General features: G+C 35.2%; 1 protein-coding gene across 14 annotated transcripts in view; it reads left to right on the top strand.

The window, feature by feature from the left end:
* Positions 1–17,606, top strand: part of KLHL5 (kelch like family member 5) — an 85,996-nt gene that overhangs the window by 36,286 nt on the left and 32,104 nt on the right. For all 14 annotated transcript variants that reach the window (XM_072737866.1, XM_072737865.1, XM_072737873.1 and 11 more), the window contains 3 exons: positions 713–909; positions 5,766–5,978; positions 15,050–15,236. In XM_072737866.1, coding sequence (XP_072593967.1) covers positions 713–909; positions 5,766–5,978; positions 15,050–15,236 — 597 coding nt within the window. The remainder of the gene's footprint in view (positions 1–712; positions 910–5,765; positions 5,979–15,049; positions 15,237–17,606) is intronic.

Below are 17,606 nucleotides of genomic sequence, written 5' to 3'. Positions count from 1 at the left end.
AATTATGTTGTATAATTAGATTTCAGGTTCCTGCTTTTAGTAAAGCCTGCCATACATAGCTAACAGTGAATTCTGCTATTGTAATCATCACTCCTGGTGATACCTTTATAAAAGTTTAAAATCTCTATATTAGAATCTTTAAAACTGTTGTTAAGGGTGGCTCACTAGGTTAAATGTTTGCCTTCGGCTCGGCCCATGGTCCCAGAGTCCCGGGATGGAGCCCCCCATCAGGCTTCCTGGTTGGCGGGGAATCTGCTTCTCCCTCTCCCTCTGCCTACCACTCCCGCACCCCCACTTGTGCTCTCTTTGTCAAATGGATAAATAAAATATTTAAAAAATGAAATAAAATGATTGTCATAATTAACCTCTTGATTGGTATTTTTAAATGTTAATATAATAATTAGATGACTTATATAATGTTTTTAAATTATTGCACCTAAAATTTGAGAGTTATATATAATAGATATGCTACTTAATTAAAGCATCATTTAAAAATTCTGAAAATAAACCATTAGTTTTTTATTTTAATAGAAGTCACAGAACTAATAATGTTTTTTCACATTTTGTACTTTGTCTTTTCAATCTGAAATCATCTAGGTCTAGAATTCATATAAGGAGCTCTTGTGTAGAATTATTACTGTTGACACTGATTATTTTATACATCAAAGTTAATACAGTTCTATGGTTCATGGAATGTCTTTTTGTCATTAAGGCCGCCTTGAATTAAAAGAAGATAATATTGAGTGCCTGCTGTCTACAGCTTGCCTCCTTCAGCTTTCACAGGTTGTGGAAGCTTGCTGTAAGTTTTTGATGAAACAGCTTCACCCATCCAACTGTCTTGGAATCCGTTCTTTTGCTGATGCCCAAGGTTGTACAGATTTGCATAAAGTGGCTCACAATTATACTATGGTATGTATTCTCTGAGAAGCAGAAAGTCATATGCTCTTTACCTCATTTCTTATTGCTGCAGGTTTATCTACATGCTGCTGTTTTCCCATGGCTCTGCCACACGTCTTGAGGTTCAGGTTCACTGTCTATTGCAGAGCATTTTCATTGAGTTATAAGGAGAGAACACCAAGTAATATTTCTCCTGGATCTATGAGTCCAGCCTGAATTGTTACAGTTGCTAAGAAGCAGAGCAGTGGCCAAGGACTGTCCTATTCAAGGTTTTTCAGATCTGCTGCTTTGTAGAGCAGGATTTCCCCTACGTTTTACTTTGTAGCACTGGGTGAATTTCAGAATGGCCCACATATTTACAGATGGAAATTGGTGACAGTGATTGTGGGGTATTGGTGCAGTACAGACAATAGGATCAAAGGGAGACTTTTTATTAAAGATAAACCTGATTATATGTAAGAAGTGTTTTTTAGCTATGTAGAAAGATGTTCTTATGAATTGAAGCAAATTATGTGCTCAAAATAAATCGCAGAGGAGGTTCTCATTCAGACTCAGGAGGATAGTGGATATAGATTGATCTAGGATAGCAAGAAAAGAAGGGCATATTGAGGGCATATTGCTAGGACCAGGCCCCATAATCTTCATAGTACAGGGACATGGGGAAGTAGGGATATCTGGATTTTTAAGGAATGACCATCTTGTTACACTATGGCAGTTAGGTCTTCCCAGCTGGGCAAAAATCGAAGACTATTGCTTTAAATCCTGCAATTAGGGCAATATAGCTCTTAAGAAAGAATGTGAACATTCTCACAAACATACCAGTTATCCATATTCTTGATTGTATCAAAATTAAGAAGATGCTTTTGTCTACCTTTTCCTCCATTCTTCCATTAAGTTGGTTTGTCTGTGAAGAGACTGACAAATACTTTAGGAATTTTTCACTACAGAAATAGAGATGTGAAAAAATGATAAGAACAGATGTTTACAACTCTTGGGAAGGATAATTCTACCTCCTTCGTAAGCTCAAAATGAGGATTAAATGAGTTAATAGAAGTGTTGCACTTAAAATAGTGATTGACACACAGTATCCCCAGTCAATAAATGATATCCTCATTGCTGTTACCATCATTGTACAAATTTACTTTATTCAATACATAGAATTGGATGTGAGTGAACAAAAGCCCTCATACAAAAGGCAATACCAGATAGACCTAGCATCTTCTAAATTCAGTCTCAGGGAAGATTTTTCCCCACCTACGTCTGTATCTTTCCTTGCAGATATCTCATTTTGACCTTAAACTTTAGGTTCAAATAATTTTAGGAGTAAGATGACTAAAATAAAGCTGGGTTTCTTTTCTTCATAATCAGTTTATCATTTAAGTAATATCTCTTTCCTAGAAAAGAGTTTTATTCACATGAAAACATTTGTATGCATTTAGGTCACTCCTGTTGTTTACAGTAGAGGCACAGTGGCTGATTAGATATAAAGGCTTAGATATAAGTTTAAATTGGCTATTTTTTTAAAGATTTATTTATTCATGAGAGACACAGAGAGAGAGAAAGAGAGAGGCAGAGACACAGGCAGAGAGAGAAGCAGGCTCCATGCAGGGAGCCCGACATGGGACTCAATCCCAGGTCTCCAGGATCATGCCCTGGGCCAAAGGCAGGCACTAAACCACTGAGCCACCCGGGCTGCCCTTGGCTCTTTCTTTTTATTATTAAAGTAAAGTTCACATGCAGTGTTATTTTAGTTTCAGGTGTACAACATAGTGATTCAACAATTCGATACATTATACAAGGCTTACCATGATAAGTGTAGTTATGTTCTGTAACCATACAGAGTTTTTACATTATTATTGATTTAGCTCAATGTTTTTAAAGCTATTTTCATAGCCAATTAGTTGAGTGTTTTTTTGTCTCAAGGCTATTATCTGACATTATTCAGTTTCAACAGAGGTGAAATTTAATTCTAATAACAATAAGTCATTTAGTGGCAGATTGTCTGATTTGAATTGTTGCTATGGGAACCCAATGAAAATGTATACCAAAATTCAATCTTCAATTTAAATAAATCCCTCAGTAATTTCATTTGCTTAAAAACTAATTCCAAATGAAGAAAGGGCATAATGCTAGCAAGTGTTTGGTAGCATGATAGCTATTTATATCACAAAATAGATTTTTTTAAGTTTTAATTTTAATTCCAGTTAGTTAACATACAGTGTTATATTAGTTTCAGGTGTACAATATAGTGATTCAGTAATTCCATATATCACCCTGTGCTCATACAACAACACAAAAAAAGATTTAAAATCTGAAGTAAGCATAATGTCACATAGTAAATTCAGTTTTCACAATCAGTAAATGTTGCACGTACTTGGGACATTCACTCATCCTCTATGAATACAGGTAGGAAAGAATGAGGAGTTCCTTCTTATAATCCTGAAATCTAGGAGCTTGTTCTTACTCTGACTGCCAGTGAATGTGACCTGGCATGAGTCCTTTAACCTCTGCCAAAAGTCTAACATTGGGTATGTCATTACAAATAATTAATGGCATTATGGATTTGTGAAATAAATATAAGCATTTAATTTTGAATATTTGAATTTTGGTTCTCAACCTAGAAGAAAAGACTGAATTCTGCTAAAATACCTGGTGTAACACCAAGTAATACTTTTGAAAAACACTTTGTATTTAACCTTGAGTTCAGTTGTTGAGAGACTCAATTTTCACTTAAAATGAATTGTACTAGGTCAGAATGGGCACAGTTCTGAGATAGAAAATCAACAAATAAATAATAATATATATAATAGTTCTTTTCTGCTTGAATTAATACCATTGCATTGGTAATGCCATTAATACCATTCGAATGCAAAGCAATAGTTTTATCGGTACGGTCAGAATGGTGTAAATGTTATAAATATTGATTATATTGTACACTACCATTGAGCAATTAGAAATGTATATTATTTTGATTTCTTGAGAATCTTACTTAACATTATATAATAAATGTGTTTCCATGTATCTATGTGATCTTTGTTTTTGAAATGTTTAATGCCTGCTTAATAGCCCATTGAGTTACAACCCCCTATAGCTGGACCTTTAGGCTAATTCCCATTTTATACTATTATAAATAATAATACAGAGAAGCATCATTAGGGAAGCATCAGCTTTTTTTTTCCTCTTGTGAATTATTTATTAAGGATTAAACTGCTAGTAGGATAACTGGTTGAGAGCTTCAACATTTTTATAGCTCTTGCAATGTGTTACCAGATTATTTTATAATGTCAGTACACAGTTGAGTAGAACAGTTTGCTTGAAGCCAACATTGAGGTTTTATTAAAATATATTTCTGAAAATGATAGTCATTTAAAATAGATACATTTGGGCATTTTTAACTAAACGTGATGAATTGAAGCAATTGAATTTAGTTAATTATTCATGTATGGCTTCCTGTTAAGAATTTCTAATAAAGGAATTTCAACCCAAGATATATTTTAGATCAGTACCTAATTTGGGTTAATGCAAGGTATATGGGACATATAATTCTCATTTTAATATAGAAGATAGTTACTGGTAATCCTTATCTCTAGCTCTAATTTAAGTGGCCTTAGCTATTTCACTAAAACCATGTATGCTGAGACAGCCACAGCACACTAGGAAGTATAAGAAAAACATCAAGGGGCAATTTGTGTAGCATTTGCATTTATATTATAGCTAAGTAAACAATCCATGCATTAAGACTTGTAACCTGTACTCCAGATAGTAAATTTCCCGTATCTTTGGATTGTTTAGCATAACAACCTAGTAAAGGTCATTATCGCACAGCTAAAGTCATTTCTGTCCCCCATTTCAAATTATAAGGAGCCTAATTCTAGTAGTATCTGCAACTGAATTATCTTCAGTCCAAGGTCCTGGAATCCCAGTACATTGTATGTTAACACTTTTGCTTTGGCTCTTTTTCTCTGAGATGAAAAGAACTTCAGACGTAAATCAGTTTAGAAATTTTTAAAACCGACCTAAAGTGCTGTGTGAACTACATTAAAACACTCTTCAGGCCAAGGCCAATCAGAGCCAGGATAGCCCTAAGTATATATAGTCTTCTCTGGGCAGTCGGAGAAGATTTTTGTGGTACAGGATGGTACTGGGAAATCCAGCCTGCCTGGCAGCCATTTCTGGGTAAGAGAAATCTTCATGACTCACCCCGGTAACTGGCTGCACTATAAACCAAATTCTTCAGCAACCACAAATGTAACCAGACTTTGATGTCAGACTATCCTACATCTCAGAGTCTAATTTTTTTCTACCATCCACCTCTTGAAAGACTTGCCAAAACTATTCTCTAACTTGAGCAAAGCAAAACCTAAAAATCCCGGCTCCATTTTTAAAGTGTCCCAAATGGTAAGGGCGCCTGGGTGGCTCAGTCAGATAAGTGGCTGGTTCTAGATTTTGACTCAGGTCATGATCTCAGAGTCCTTGGATCAAGCCCCACATCAGTCTCCATACTCATCGGGGAGTCTGCTTGAGGATTCTTTCTGTCCCTCTCCTTCTGCCCCTCCCCCTGCTCAAGTGCTATCTCTCTTTCTCTCCTCCCCCCCCCCCCATAAATAAATCTTTAAAAATATAAAATGTACCAAGAGGTAAAATTTAATTCTATTGATATGGAGACACTTACAGTGTAACAACATAATTTGCAGTTTAATGTTATTTTATACTGTGTTTCTTTCTAGGAAACAGTAATGCTATTGTAAGGAAGGTCTAACGAATGTATAAATGTGTTTTAGCACCTGATTCAAAAATTTTTATTTACTCTTAAATAAACTGATGGATAGAAGAAACGATATTGTTGATATGCTACTTTTCCCTTCTAGGAGCATTTCATGGAAGTAATTCGAAACCAGGAATTTGTATTATTACCAGCCAGTGAAATTGCAAAGCTTTTGGCGAGTGATGACATGAACATTCCTAATGAGGAGACAATACTGAATGCACTTCTTACTTGGGTTCGTCATGATTTGGAACAGAGACGGAAAGATCTCAGTAAACTTTTGGCTTATATTAGGCTACCTCTTCTTGCACCCCAGGTAAACTATTTTTGATTATTTAAAATCAGTATCCTAATTTCAACAATATTTGGGTATTGATTTTATGTTAATCATGTTAATACGTACATGTCTGTAGGTTTTTCCCTTTGGCTATTCTATCCAATAAGGCTATTTTACCTATACTCCTATGAAATGTGTAGGTGAAAAGATACTTAGCCAAAAAACTTCTGCTTGTGTTTTTGACCCAGAAGGTCTGGCTGCCTAAATTACGTCAATTAAATAACATTGTCCCTAAGGGGGTTAGTAATTTTATTTGACTCAGCTTACAAACCTATCCTAGCAATTGAAGAATTAGTAAAGCTGCGGGTGAAATTTGCAGTAGATGCCAGGAGCCAGAAAATGTAAATTAATTCATTTACTACACATCTATTAAGTATCCATTAAATGCCAGATTCTGGTGATGTATAAACTGAGACATGGTAAGAGTTCCAGCTCTGACATTTTTTTTTTGGATTTTATTTATTTATTCATGACAGAGAGAGAGAGAGAGAGAGAGAGAGAGAGAGAGAAACAGGCAGAGGGAGAAGCAGGCTCTGTGCAGGGATCCTGACGTGGGACTCAATCCTGGGTCTCCAGGATCACACCCCAGGCTGAAGGTGGCGCTAAACCGCTGGGCCACCAGGGCTGCCCTCCAGCTCTGACATTTTAAAACTCTGTGTCTTGGCATAGTCACACACCCCATTCTCTTATATCTGTTAGGTGGAGATAACATCCTCTTTGACTATCTGACAGGATTATTGTAAATATGAGAAAAGTGCTCGGTGAGATCAAATGTGCTACAAATAATCATGGTAGAATTATTAGCATTATTTTAGAATTGAGAGATATCTAGTTAGTGTATTCAAGGCAATCAGAACACACTTGCATGCATACTTTCCCCTTTGTACAGTTTTAACCGGAATATACTGTGGTCCCCCCCTTATCTGCAGTTTCGCGTTCCCATGGTGTCAGTTACCTGTGGTCAGCCATGGTCAGGAAGCAGGTGATCCTCCTTCTGACCTCTTGTTGGAAGGTCAGCGGTAGCCAACTACACATCACAGAGCCTGTGTCACTCACTTCACTTCATCTCATCACGTAGGCATTTTATCATCTTGTGTCATCACGAGAGGAAGGAAGGTGCATAAGATACTTAGACCACATTCACATAACTTTTATTACAGTTTCATTGTTCTATTTTATTATCTGTTATTCTCTTATTGTGCCTGACTTTTAAATTAAACTTTATCATATGTATGTATGTATAGGAAAAAAATATATATGGGGTTCAGTACTATTTGTGGTTTCAGGCATCCCCTGAGGTTCTTGGAACATATCCTCCATGGTTAAGGGAGACCACTGTGCTATAATTTCCTCTTCCTCCTTTACTGCTTATCCTGAAGGCTTGAATTAGAGAAAGAGGCCTTGAAAGTACAAGAAGAATGAGCTGTGACTACTCAAGCTCAGATTTTGGTTGTTCAAGTGCCATAAATTTTATCTTATTTGTATTTATCTTGAGGATTATGTATTTCATCTAGCAGTTGTTAGCAGAAGTCACTGTTTGCTCTCTACCTTATAAAGACAAAAAGTACTACCAATCCTTAATAAGAAAGACCTCCTTTTCAGAGGTAAACTATCATATGAATTCGTAGAAGTGAAACCATATGAAATGTTGACAATTCGGGGATCCCTGGGTGGCGCAGCGGTTTGGCGCCTGCCTTTGGCCCAAGGCGTGATCCTGGAGACCGGGGATCAAATCCCACATCGGGCTCCTGGTGCATGGAGCCTGCTTCTCCCTCTGCCTATGTCTCTGCCTCTCTCTCTCTCTCTCTCTCTCTGTGTGACTATCATAAATAAATTAATTAATTAAAAAAAAAAAAAGAAATGTTGACAATTCAAGAAAAATAACATTCTAAAACGTTTCCCTTGAAATCAGATTTCAAAAAGAGAGTTCTGTTTTACTGGTACCTAGCTGAAGTTTTTTCCTTATCGTTTTCTAGGTTAAAGAAAATTAAATCTAAAAAATCCTAGTAGACTTTGAAAAGAATCTGTGTGATTCCATAACCTGACAATTGACTTAAGTCCTGCAGTTTCAAATATTTATGATACTATATTTGCATGATTCCTAGAGACATTTCACGTTTCTGTTATCCAGGATACTGCTGATAATCATAACCACAAGATCTTAGAGTGGAAAGGCACTCATTTAGCCTAACACCTGTTGTACAAATGAAGTAACCAGCCAAAAAAGTAAAACCATATGCTCACAATCCTAAAGTGATTGCATAAATTTCTGTCCTTCTGCATTGTAGTTTTATTTGCCTTTGCTACTTGGCTAACATAGAGCTAATAAGAGACAGAGTTAAGTTCTGTGCCTTTTTCACTGAACCAGTCTGCCCCTTGAACATATTGTGTGTAAAATTTCTGGGTTGGGGAGGTATATCAAGTGGAGGAAGAAGTAAGTTAAAAAATAAATGTGTGATTATGATATAATGAGAGGAAGGCTGTGATGAATATATGAATATGGCATTATAAAAATAATTGGAGTAGCCCGCCCAGGCTGATGGTGGGGAAGCTGGGAGAACTTTCTGAAGTGTCACTTGGTCGGCATACTGAGTAGCTACCCAGAAGACTGGGGCATGATAGCCCAGGAGAGATAGGAGACTGGACCTAGTTATGGAGTCGTGAGCAAATACATCAAGCAAGAGAGCTTTAATGGCTCAAGTGCAGACATAAAAGGGCAGAGTGGGAAGACAAAGAATCTCTAGCTATGCCAAGGAGTTTGCATTTTATCCCCAAAGCAGTGGGGAAGCACTAAAGGATTTTAAGCAGGGAATGATATAAGTACCATCTTGCTTAGGAAGGAGGATCCTCTCTAACTGTATTGCGGATATTGAATTAGAGCAGTCAAAGTAGAAATCCATTAGGAAGACTATTGGATTCAGACAAGTGAATTAGGTGCTTGCTGGCAGTGCAGGTAGAGAAATTACCAGGCTCAAGAGCTGTTTAGGATGTAGAATTGGTACAACTTAAAGGTGTGGGGTACAAAAAAAGGGGGGGGATCCAGAATTATTCTGATTTGTGCAACTAAGTTAAGGAAAGTGCTGTCATTTAAGGCAAAGAATACAAAATGGAGTGCTGATTTTACAGTGGAAAGAAGATGGAAGAATTGTGTTCCCAGAGTTTCTTGGTACCTTTCATCCTCTTGGAGTCTAGGAAGAAGTTTTGAAAACTTCTTATTTAGGTTGTTGCAGCCAAAAGGAAGAGAATGACTTGGCCAAAGCAAAAGCAAGGGCACTAGAGATGGAACCCTCAGAAACAGTAGTGTTTAGTAGTAATTCCTAAATTTGCCTAAATAACTGGAGGGCCATTAAAAAGAGATTCTAAAATTAAATTAAATTAAATTAAATTAAATTAAATTAAATTAAATTAAATTAAATTAAAAAAATAAAAAGAGATTCTAAGGTCAGGGAGGAGGAAATTTTAACATAATCTGATATTACACAGGAGACATAAGGACAGAAGATCCACTGGATTAACCCAGTTATTCTGTTCTCATGAAGAAAAAATTGGATTATATTCTGTATGTTTTATTGTGAAAGATAGAAACATATGACAATTATTTAAACTGTCCAGTGGGTATCAAATAATAAGTGACTAATATTTAAAAATTGCTACCAAGCCCACTTACCTAAAGAATTTACTTTTGTAAATAGGTGAAGCAGATTAAGAATACACTTATCATGATGAGCACTGAGTAATGTAGAGTTGCCGAATCATTACATTATACACCTGAAGCTAATATAACACTATATGTTAATTATAGTGGAATTAAACAAAATAAATGAAATTTAAAAACAATAAATAAAATTTTTAAAAAGAATTTACTTTTGTGAAATAGTTCCTTTCCCAATGAGCTTTTACCCTACTTTGTAAATATGAAACACTATTGAGTCTAGCTAGAAAGGATGTAACTTACATATATAGTAATTTTTTATAGTGTCTCTCGCAGTAGATCCTTAAAATGACCGAAGAAATATATATGTAATTGTCATCCTCTACCAAATGATCATTTAGTGTGGTTTGTTGTGATGTGTTTTTTTTTTAACTCTGAATAATCCAGAAGATACATGTTTGTGGATTTTTGTTTACCTTTGAATGCATCACAAGCTTTTCTATTTGATCAAGCTTCAAACAATGTGGATAGGAATACTAGGAGAAGTGTACATTATTTAAAATATTTTGACACCTAAATTCTTAAAGTTCCCAATGGTTAGCTTGCATTATAAGTATCTTGGTCTTCACTATTCTGTTCTCAATTCTCATTACTGTTTTCTACTGAAAGTCAAAAATATAAAATGAGCCAGTATTTACCTTTACCATTCTTTTAATTTACCTGTTTTTGATGCCAAAACATTTTTTAAACCTATAGAATTCAGAAATATTCACATTCTATTTTATACACTAAGTAGTACTGGAAGGGACAGTTGTAGAGAAATAATCATATGGAGATTAGGTATGTAAGGATAAAAATTTACACATTGAAAATGTTTCTTTTTTCTACATATTTTCATTTAAGTTATTTGTCATTCTCTAATAGTGGATAAGACACATAGTGTTCACCTAAAATGCAGAGAATACAAGTCTGTATTTTTTCTCTTTCAGTGCCTTCTGAATGATTTTCCAAATGATTTCTTGTATCTTCCATTTGATTAATCTGATATGTGGATTAATGGTTTTACATTCCCTTCTGTTACTCTCATCTCCTACTTAAATATGATTAATCCCATTATTAAGTATAGAGACTGTTAACATGATTAAAAATATATTTTAGGGATCCCTGGGTGGTGCAGCAGTTTAGCTCTTGCCTTTGGCCCAGGGCGCGATCCTGGAGACCCAGGATCGAATCCCACGTTGGGCTCCCGGTGCATGGAGCCTGCTTCTCCCTCTGCCTATGTCTCTTCCTCTCTCTCTCTCTCTCTCTCTCTCTCTCTCTGTGTGTGTGTGACTATCATAAATAAATAAAAATTTTTAAAATATATATATATATATTGTTTTACTTCAGATTGCAGTAACTATTAAGTCTCCCAAGACTTTACTTTCTATAATTTTTTCACATTGATTTTTATTTAGAAAGGACTAAAGTAATTACATATAGCAAAAGTAATATAAACATTAAGATCAGTTAAAATGAGCCAACTCAGTGCATATTCAGCAACGGTTTCTATAGCAAATATAACTATATTTTGTGTGTGTAGAAAAAATATGGAATAATTAATATCATAATATATACTCTGGCACAGGTCCTGAGACTTATGTCTTAATTTGGCTTTTTTACTGTTAGCATGCTGTTCTCAGTTTCCAAAAACCATGAACTCTTTTTTACAGTGACTTTTGTTAGAGACTCTTCCATTATCAAGATATGAACATATTCTCAACATTATTACTCATTTGCATTTGCAAAGTAAAACTGCATTCCCCACCCACTCAAATGGCTAAAATAAAAGGAGATAGTAACAACTGTTAGTAGAAATGTGGAGGAACAGGAACCCTCATATATTGCTGGTGGGAACATAAAATGATGTAGCTACTTGGAAAATTGTTTGGCAGTTTCTTAAAAAGTTAACATGTATTTACCATATAACCCAGCAATTCTATTTCTAGTTATCTACCCAAGAGAAATGAAAACATTTATCTACATAAAGACTTGCATGCAAATGCTCGTAGCAGTTTTATTCATAACAGCCAAAAACTGGAAATAATCTGTGTCCATCAACTGTGAACAGATAGACAAAATGTGGTATATCCGTAAATGGAATATCATTTAGCAATAAAAAGAAGAACACTCAAGCACTGTTGGTGGAAATGTAAATTGGCCTCACCACTGTGGAAGACAGTATGGAGGTTCTTCAGAACATTAAAAATAGAAATACCATATGATCCAGTAATTCCACTACTGGGTATTTATCCAAAGAAAACAACACTCATTCAAAAAATTATACACAATCCTGTGTTTATTGCAGCATTACTTACAATAGCTAAGATATGGAAGCAACCCATGATTCCATCAATAGATGAGTGGATAAAGAATATGTGGTATATACACACACACACACACACACCAGAATATTATTCAGCCATAAAAATGGATGAGATCTTGCCATCTGTGACAATATAGATAGGCCTAGAAGGTGTTACACTGAGTGAAAGAAGTCAGAGAAAGACAAATACCATTGATTTAACTTCTATGTGGAATCTAAAAACAAAAAGAATCAGAGCCATAAGTACAAACTGATGGTTGCCAGAGCAGTAGAGGTTGGGGGATGAACAAAATGGGTAAAGGGGAGTGGGAGATACAGGCTTCTGCATATGGAATAAATAAGTCATGGGTAAAAAAGACAGCATAGGGAATATAGCCAGTGGTATTGTAACAGTGTTGAACAGTGACCAATGGTGGGTAAGCATACACTTGTGGTGGGCATAATGTATAGAGTTGTTGAATCACTATGTTGTACACCTGAAACAATGTTGTACACTGTGTACCAACTACAATAAAAAATTTTTTATGAAAGAAATGAAGTACTGATACATGCTACACATGGGTAAACCTTAAAAACATAATTTTAAAAAGCAAGTCAGCATATTGTATGGCTTTATATAAAACATCCCCCCAAAAAGGCAAATCTATAGAGACAGATAAGCCAATGAGACAGGAGATGGGAAACAGTTTAAATAGCAAACAGCATGTGAGCTCTAACTGGGGTGATGAAAATGTTCCAAAACTGTTTATGGTCATGGTTGTACAACTTGGCAGATTTGCTAAAAAAAACCACTGAATTATATACTTGAAATCGTGAATCATGTGATATGTAAAATGTGTCTTATATTATCAAATACTGTCCTGCAGTGTATCAAAAGAATGATACACTATGACCAGGCAAGCCTTTTTCCAGGAATGTAAGAGTGATTATAAGTAAATCTGTCAAGAAAATCATATCAATAAGTTAAAGGAGAAAAAGCCATATGATCGTATCAGTAAATTTGTAAAAGGCGTTTGGGAAAAATGTGGGAACCATTCTCAGTTTTAAAACTCTGAAGTAAAATAGAGAGAGAAGAAAATAGCCTAAATAGAATAAAGATGGATTACTAAATGCTATAGCAACTTTCATCCTAAATAGTCAAACACTAAAACCATATCAATTCAAACCAGAAAAGGGGTACTCTGTATCACTAATTATTTAACATTGCTTTAAATGTTTTAGCAATTGTAATAATAAAATACAAATGAAGTAATTGGCATACACATTAGAAAGAGATGTCAACTATCCCTGTATGTTGGTGATTATGATTGTATGCCTAATAACTACAGTTTTATAAGGGAATGTGGTAAAATAATAGATTATAATATAAGGATAAAATAATCAAAAGATTTTTCTCTCCAGCAAAATATTTGCAGAATGTAAATTTAAGAATCCATTCCCAATAGCAATAAAAATAATAAAATCTGTAATATGTATATTAAATATGTATATTTAATACAAGAAAGGCATAAGACCTATATGAAGAAAGGTATACAGCAAATGGAAAGGCTTCCTGAACGGAAAGACAATATCATAAAACTGTAAATTCTTCCACAATTAATAAATAATTTAATGCAGTTTATATTAGAATTCCAACAGGGTCAAGATGGTGAAGGGGAATTAGATAAATTTATCTTTAGCTTATATGGAAAGTTAAAAACTCAAAAATAGCCAAGAAAACTATGAAAATGAACAGTAAGGGTAGATTTATATCAGAAAATCAGAGTGTGCTATAAAGACACTAAAAAATTTGATATTAGAGTAGGAATAGACAAATAGATCAATGGAAAAGAATAAAGAATCGGAAAACAGGTCTCATATATCCTGAGATATATTTATAAGAATAAAATATGTAACCAAAGTTCAATTCACTTGAAAATGAAGATTATTTAATAAATGGTGGTGGTACAGAACTGGCCATCTACCTTGAAGGAAATTAAAATATTCTTCAGCTCATACTCTATTTAAAAATTAATTTCACATGAATCAATAGTAAATAAAAGAAATACAGCAAAAAGAGGGGTGGGAGGTAGTTGGAGAAATAAACACAAAAGGAAAAGAAATGCATTTTTTAAAAGTCAGGATGAAATCATTTCTATGCATTTGCATAAAATTACATAAAGTTTAAAACTTGGATTCAATGAAGCAGGAGGGATTTAAATTTTTTTAGGGTAATCACCATTTAGAGTTCTTTGCCCTTAAGAAACTGTAAGGTGTTTTTGCTGTTGTTGTTTTTTTTAGAAGGGGGAGGGGCACAGGGAGAGGAAGAGAAAGAATCTCAAGCAGACTCCCTGCCTAGCACAGAGCCCTTCTAGGGGTTAGATCTCAGGACCCTGAGATCATGACCTGGGCCAAAATCAAGAGTTGGATGCTGACCCATTGAGTTACCCAGGCACCCCTGCTGTTCTTTGAGTACTGTTTAGAGAGGTCAGGTAAATGCAGTCTAATTAGTCAATTTCTATTTATAATTACTCTTCTTCAGTTAAAATTATTTCTAATTTAAAAAATAAAGTGATTTTTTTAGAAAAGCAGTAAAAAAGATTATTAAAAAGCACCAATTTCTCCACTACCCAGAGATAAGCACTATTCAGGTTTCAGAGCATACCACCTATCTTCTTCAATTTATATTTTTCAATGAAATTTAAAATGCCAATCTTGTAAATATTGAATATATTAGTTAAAAATAGGTGTCCAGGGGAGACCTGGGTGGCTCAGTGATTGAGCATCTGCCTTTCGCTCAGGGTGTGATTCCGAGTCCAGGGATCAAGTCTTGCATTGGGCTCTCTGTGAGGAGCCTGCTTCTCCCTCTGTCTGTGTCTCTGCCTGTGTGTGTGTGTGTGTCTCATGAATAAATAAATAAAATTAAAAAAAAAAAAAGTGTCCAGGCTTGGATTTTTTTTTTCTAAATGAGATCATTTCCATTTGTGAACTATATGTTCTTTTAATTACTATTTTCTTGCTCATTTAATATACATCCTCACCACTCTTTTCTAGTTCCTGGCAGACATGGAAAATAATGCACTTTTTCGGGATGATATAGAATGTCAGAAACTTATTATGGAAGCAATGAAGTACCATTTATTACCAGAGAGACGACCCATGTTACAAAGCCCTCGGACAAAACCTAGAAAGTCAACAGTTGGAACATTATTTGCAGTTGGAGGAATGGATTCAACAAAAGGTATTAAATAATCTTTTATTTGGGGGAACAAGGGAGAAAAAAAAGAAGTTTTAGTTAGTAACAACACATGGCCAAAGAGCTCTTTAGAGAAACAGCTGGTTCCAGGACTGGAAAAATACAAGGTAAACCCAGAACATCTTATTTTCCCAGAAAGTAAAGAAGTGCTCAACAACTAATGAAGACAGTACAAGGGACAGAAGAGACAGTTTGTAGAAACCACCACTGTCCAAATCTGGGATAATTTCAACACCAAAATAGATAATGATGATAAAAGATTATCATTTATTAAATCAGTATGTATTCATGAGTCCACACTAGTACAAATAAAGACGAGGGGAGGGACAGCTTTAGAATTATTATTAGAATGCCAACTAATAATTACAGAAAGAAAGGACTCAAAAAATTATAATTTATCATGATAACTAATTCAGTCAAAAATTATCAATAGATGCTACCACCAGTAGGTGAAAGTTTGAGAACAGATAATTAGCTTCAACTCAACAGATCTTCCAACCACTTGCTTATTAGTGACAAAGGGTAAACTAGTATCTTTACAGTGGAGAAATGGGGCAGACAGCACCTCAACCGAATGAGCTATTATCCTATAGCCAGTAATGAGACTAATCAGCAGCATGTGCCTCTTAGGAGTATACAAAGGACAACTCAGCTGTACATCTGTGGTATCCTCGCCAGAAGTGAACAACTCAAATTTAATCGTGAGGAAAAAACAAATCCAAGTTTAGAGACGTTCTCCAAAATGACTTCTGTGACTGTAGTTTTCCAAAATGTTAATGTCGCAAAATACAGAAAAGACTCAGGAATTCGTGCCACATTTCAGGAGACTGAAGAGATATGACAGCTATTATACTGCATCACCTTGAATTTCTTTTGCTCTAAAGGACATAACTGGAGCAGGTGATAAGATCCAAATAAAGTCTGTTGGTCAGGTAACAGCGTTGTGTAAATGTTAAGTTCCAGATTTCGATGATTGTATTGTTCCGTAACAGGGTTTCTTGCTTTGAGAAAGATACACTGAAGTATTTAGGGTACAAGGGCATCATCTCTATAACTTGATCTTAAAACAGTTCAGGAAAAAAAAAATTATACACACGTGTATACAGCAAAAGCAAATGTAAAACAACATTTGGGAAATCTGGGATTAAGGTATTTGGGAATTCTTTGTACTGTTTTTGCAACAGTTGTTACAGCAACAATAATAGTAACAAACATCATATATAGTGCCTCCTCTGCCAGGTGGTGTGCTAGAAGCTTTCTGTGTATTATCTCTCAGTACATTGATCTTCCTTTCCTCTGAATTCCTAGCACTGATAGCCTGCAATCCCCTGACAGCACCTCTCTGACTTGGGAATACATCTCTGAACTCACTTCATTCTACTTCTCCCCTCACTCTTCCAGTTCTAGCCCTGCTGGCTTCCGCTTCCTTCATGGAACAAGTCAAACATTATCCCACATCTGGGCTACTCCATTAGCTGTTCCCTCTCCTGGAATGCCTAGCAGAAATTATTCACTCATCTCCAAACATCAATTTACCAAAAAAAAAAACAAAAAAAAAGACTTCATGGCCAATCATCACCTGTCCATCACTTTCTAATCTTTTGCCTACCTCCTTCTATCTGATTCTTCTGCTTATATTTCTTCATAACACCTGATCTGTCTACTTCTTCCCCCCAAGTAAGCTCTGGGAAGCAAGAAACTTGTTTTGTTTTGTTTTTCTCAACAATATATCCCACAGCACCTAGAACAGTTCCTTGCACATAGGCAGCATCAATAAATATTTGCCATATAAATGAAGGTTGTCCTTCCCCATTTCTTGAATTATTTGTATGACTGAAGCCCTCGATGCATTATTCACATCTAAAGATTTCCATGTGACATCTTTAATGAATATAAAAATAGGAGCTCTAATTGAAAGAGTTTTACTGTAATTTAACTTTTGGCCTTATGGTAACAAAGATATGGATGTAGATATTATCTCAGATTATATGGTGCTTTATATTTGTAGATGCTTAAGGTCTAAATAAGGCTTGATCACTGAATGGTACAGAAATATGTAAAGTTAGAAAACTGGTGAGAGTTATTGTATAAATATTTGAAATTTTTAGAGAGTGCCGCAGTCCAGGTAATCAATTTGCAAATACTTATTATTTACTGTATTCCTGGAACTGTTGCTCAGCCTTGTAGTCCTTACTAGCACTTCTTCCTTTCTATCTTTTCCTCTCTTTTTCAAGGCTTTGTTATTTCTCTATTGCTTATACTCTTGTGTTGCTTTTATTCTCATATTTTCAACTTGCATAAAATACTTGTTCACTGCTCAGCTTTCATCTCAAACTATGTGTATTCAAGTCTTCT

Source organism: Vulpes vulpes, chromosome 14 (assembly GCF_048418805.1).
Source record: "Vulpes vulpes isolate BD-2025 chromosome 14, VulVul3, whole genome shotgun sequence".
NCBI classification, from domain to species: Eukaryota; Metazoa; Chordata; class Mammalia; order Carnivora; family Canidae; genus Vulpes; species Vulpes vulpes.
The sequence above is the reverse complement of the archived record's forward strand: the minus strand, read 5'-3'. Positions and strand labels throughout refer to the sequence as shown.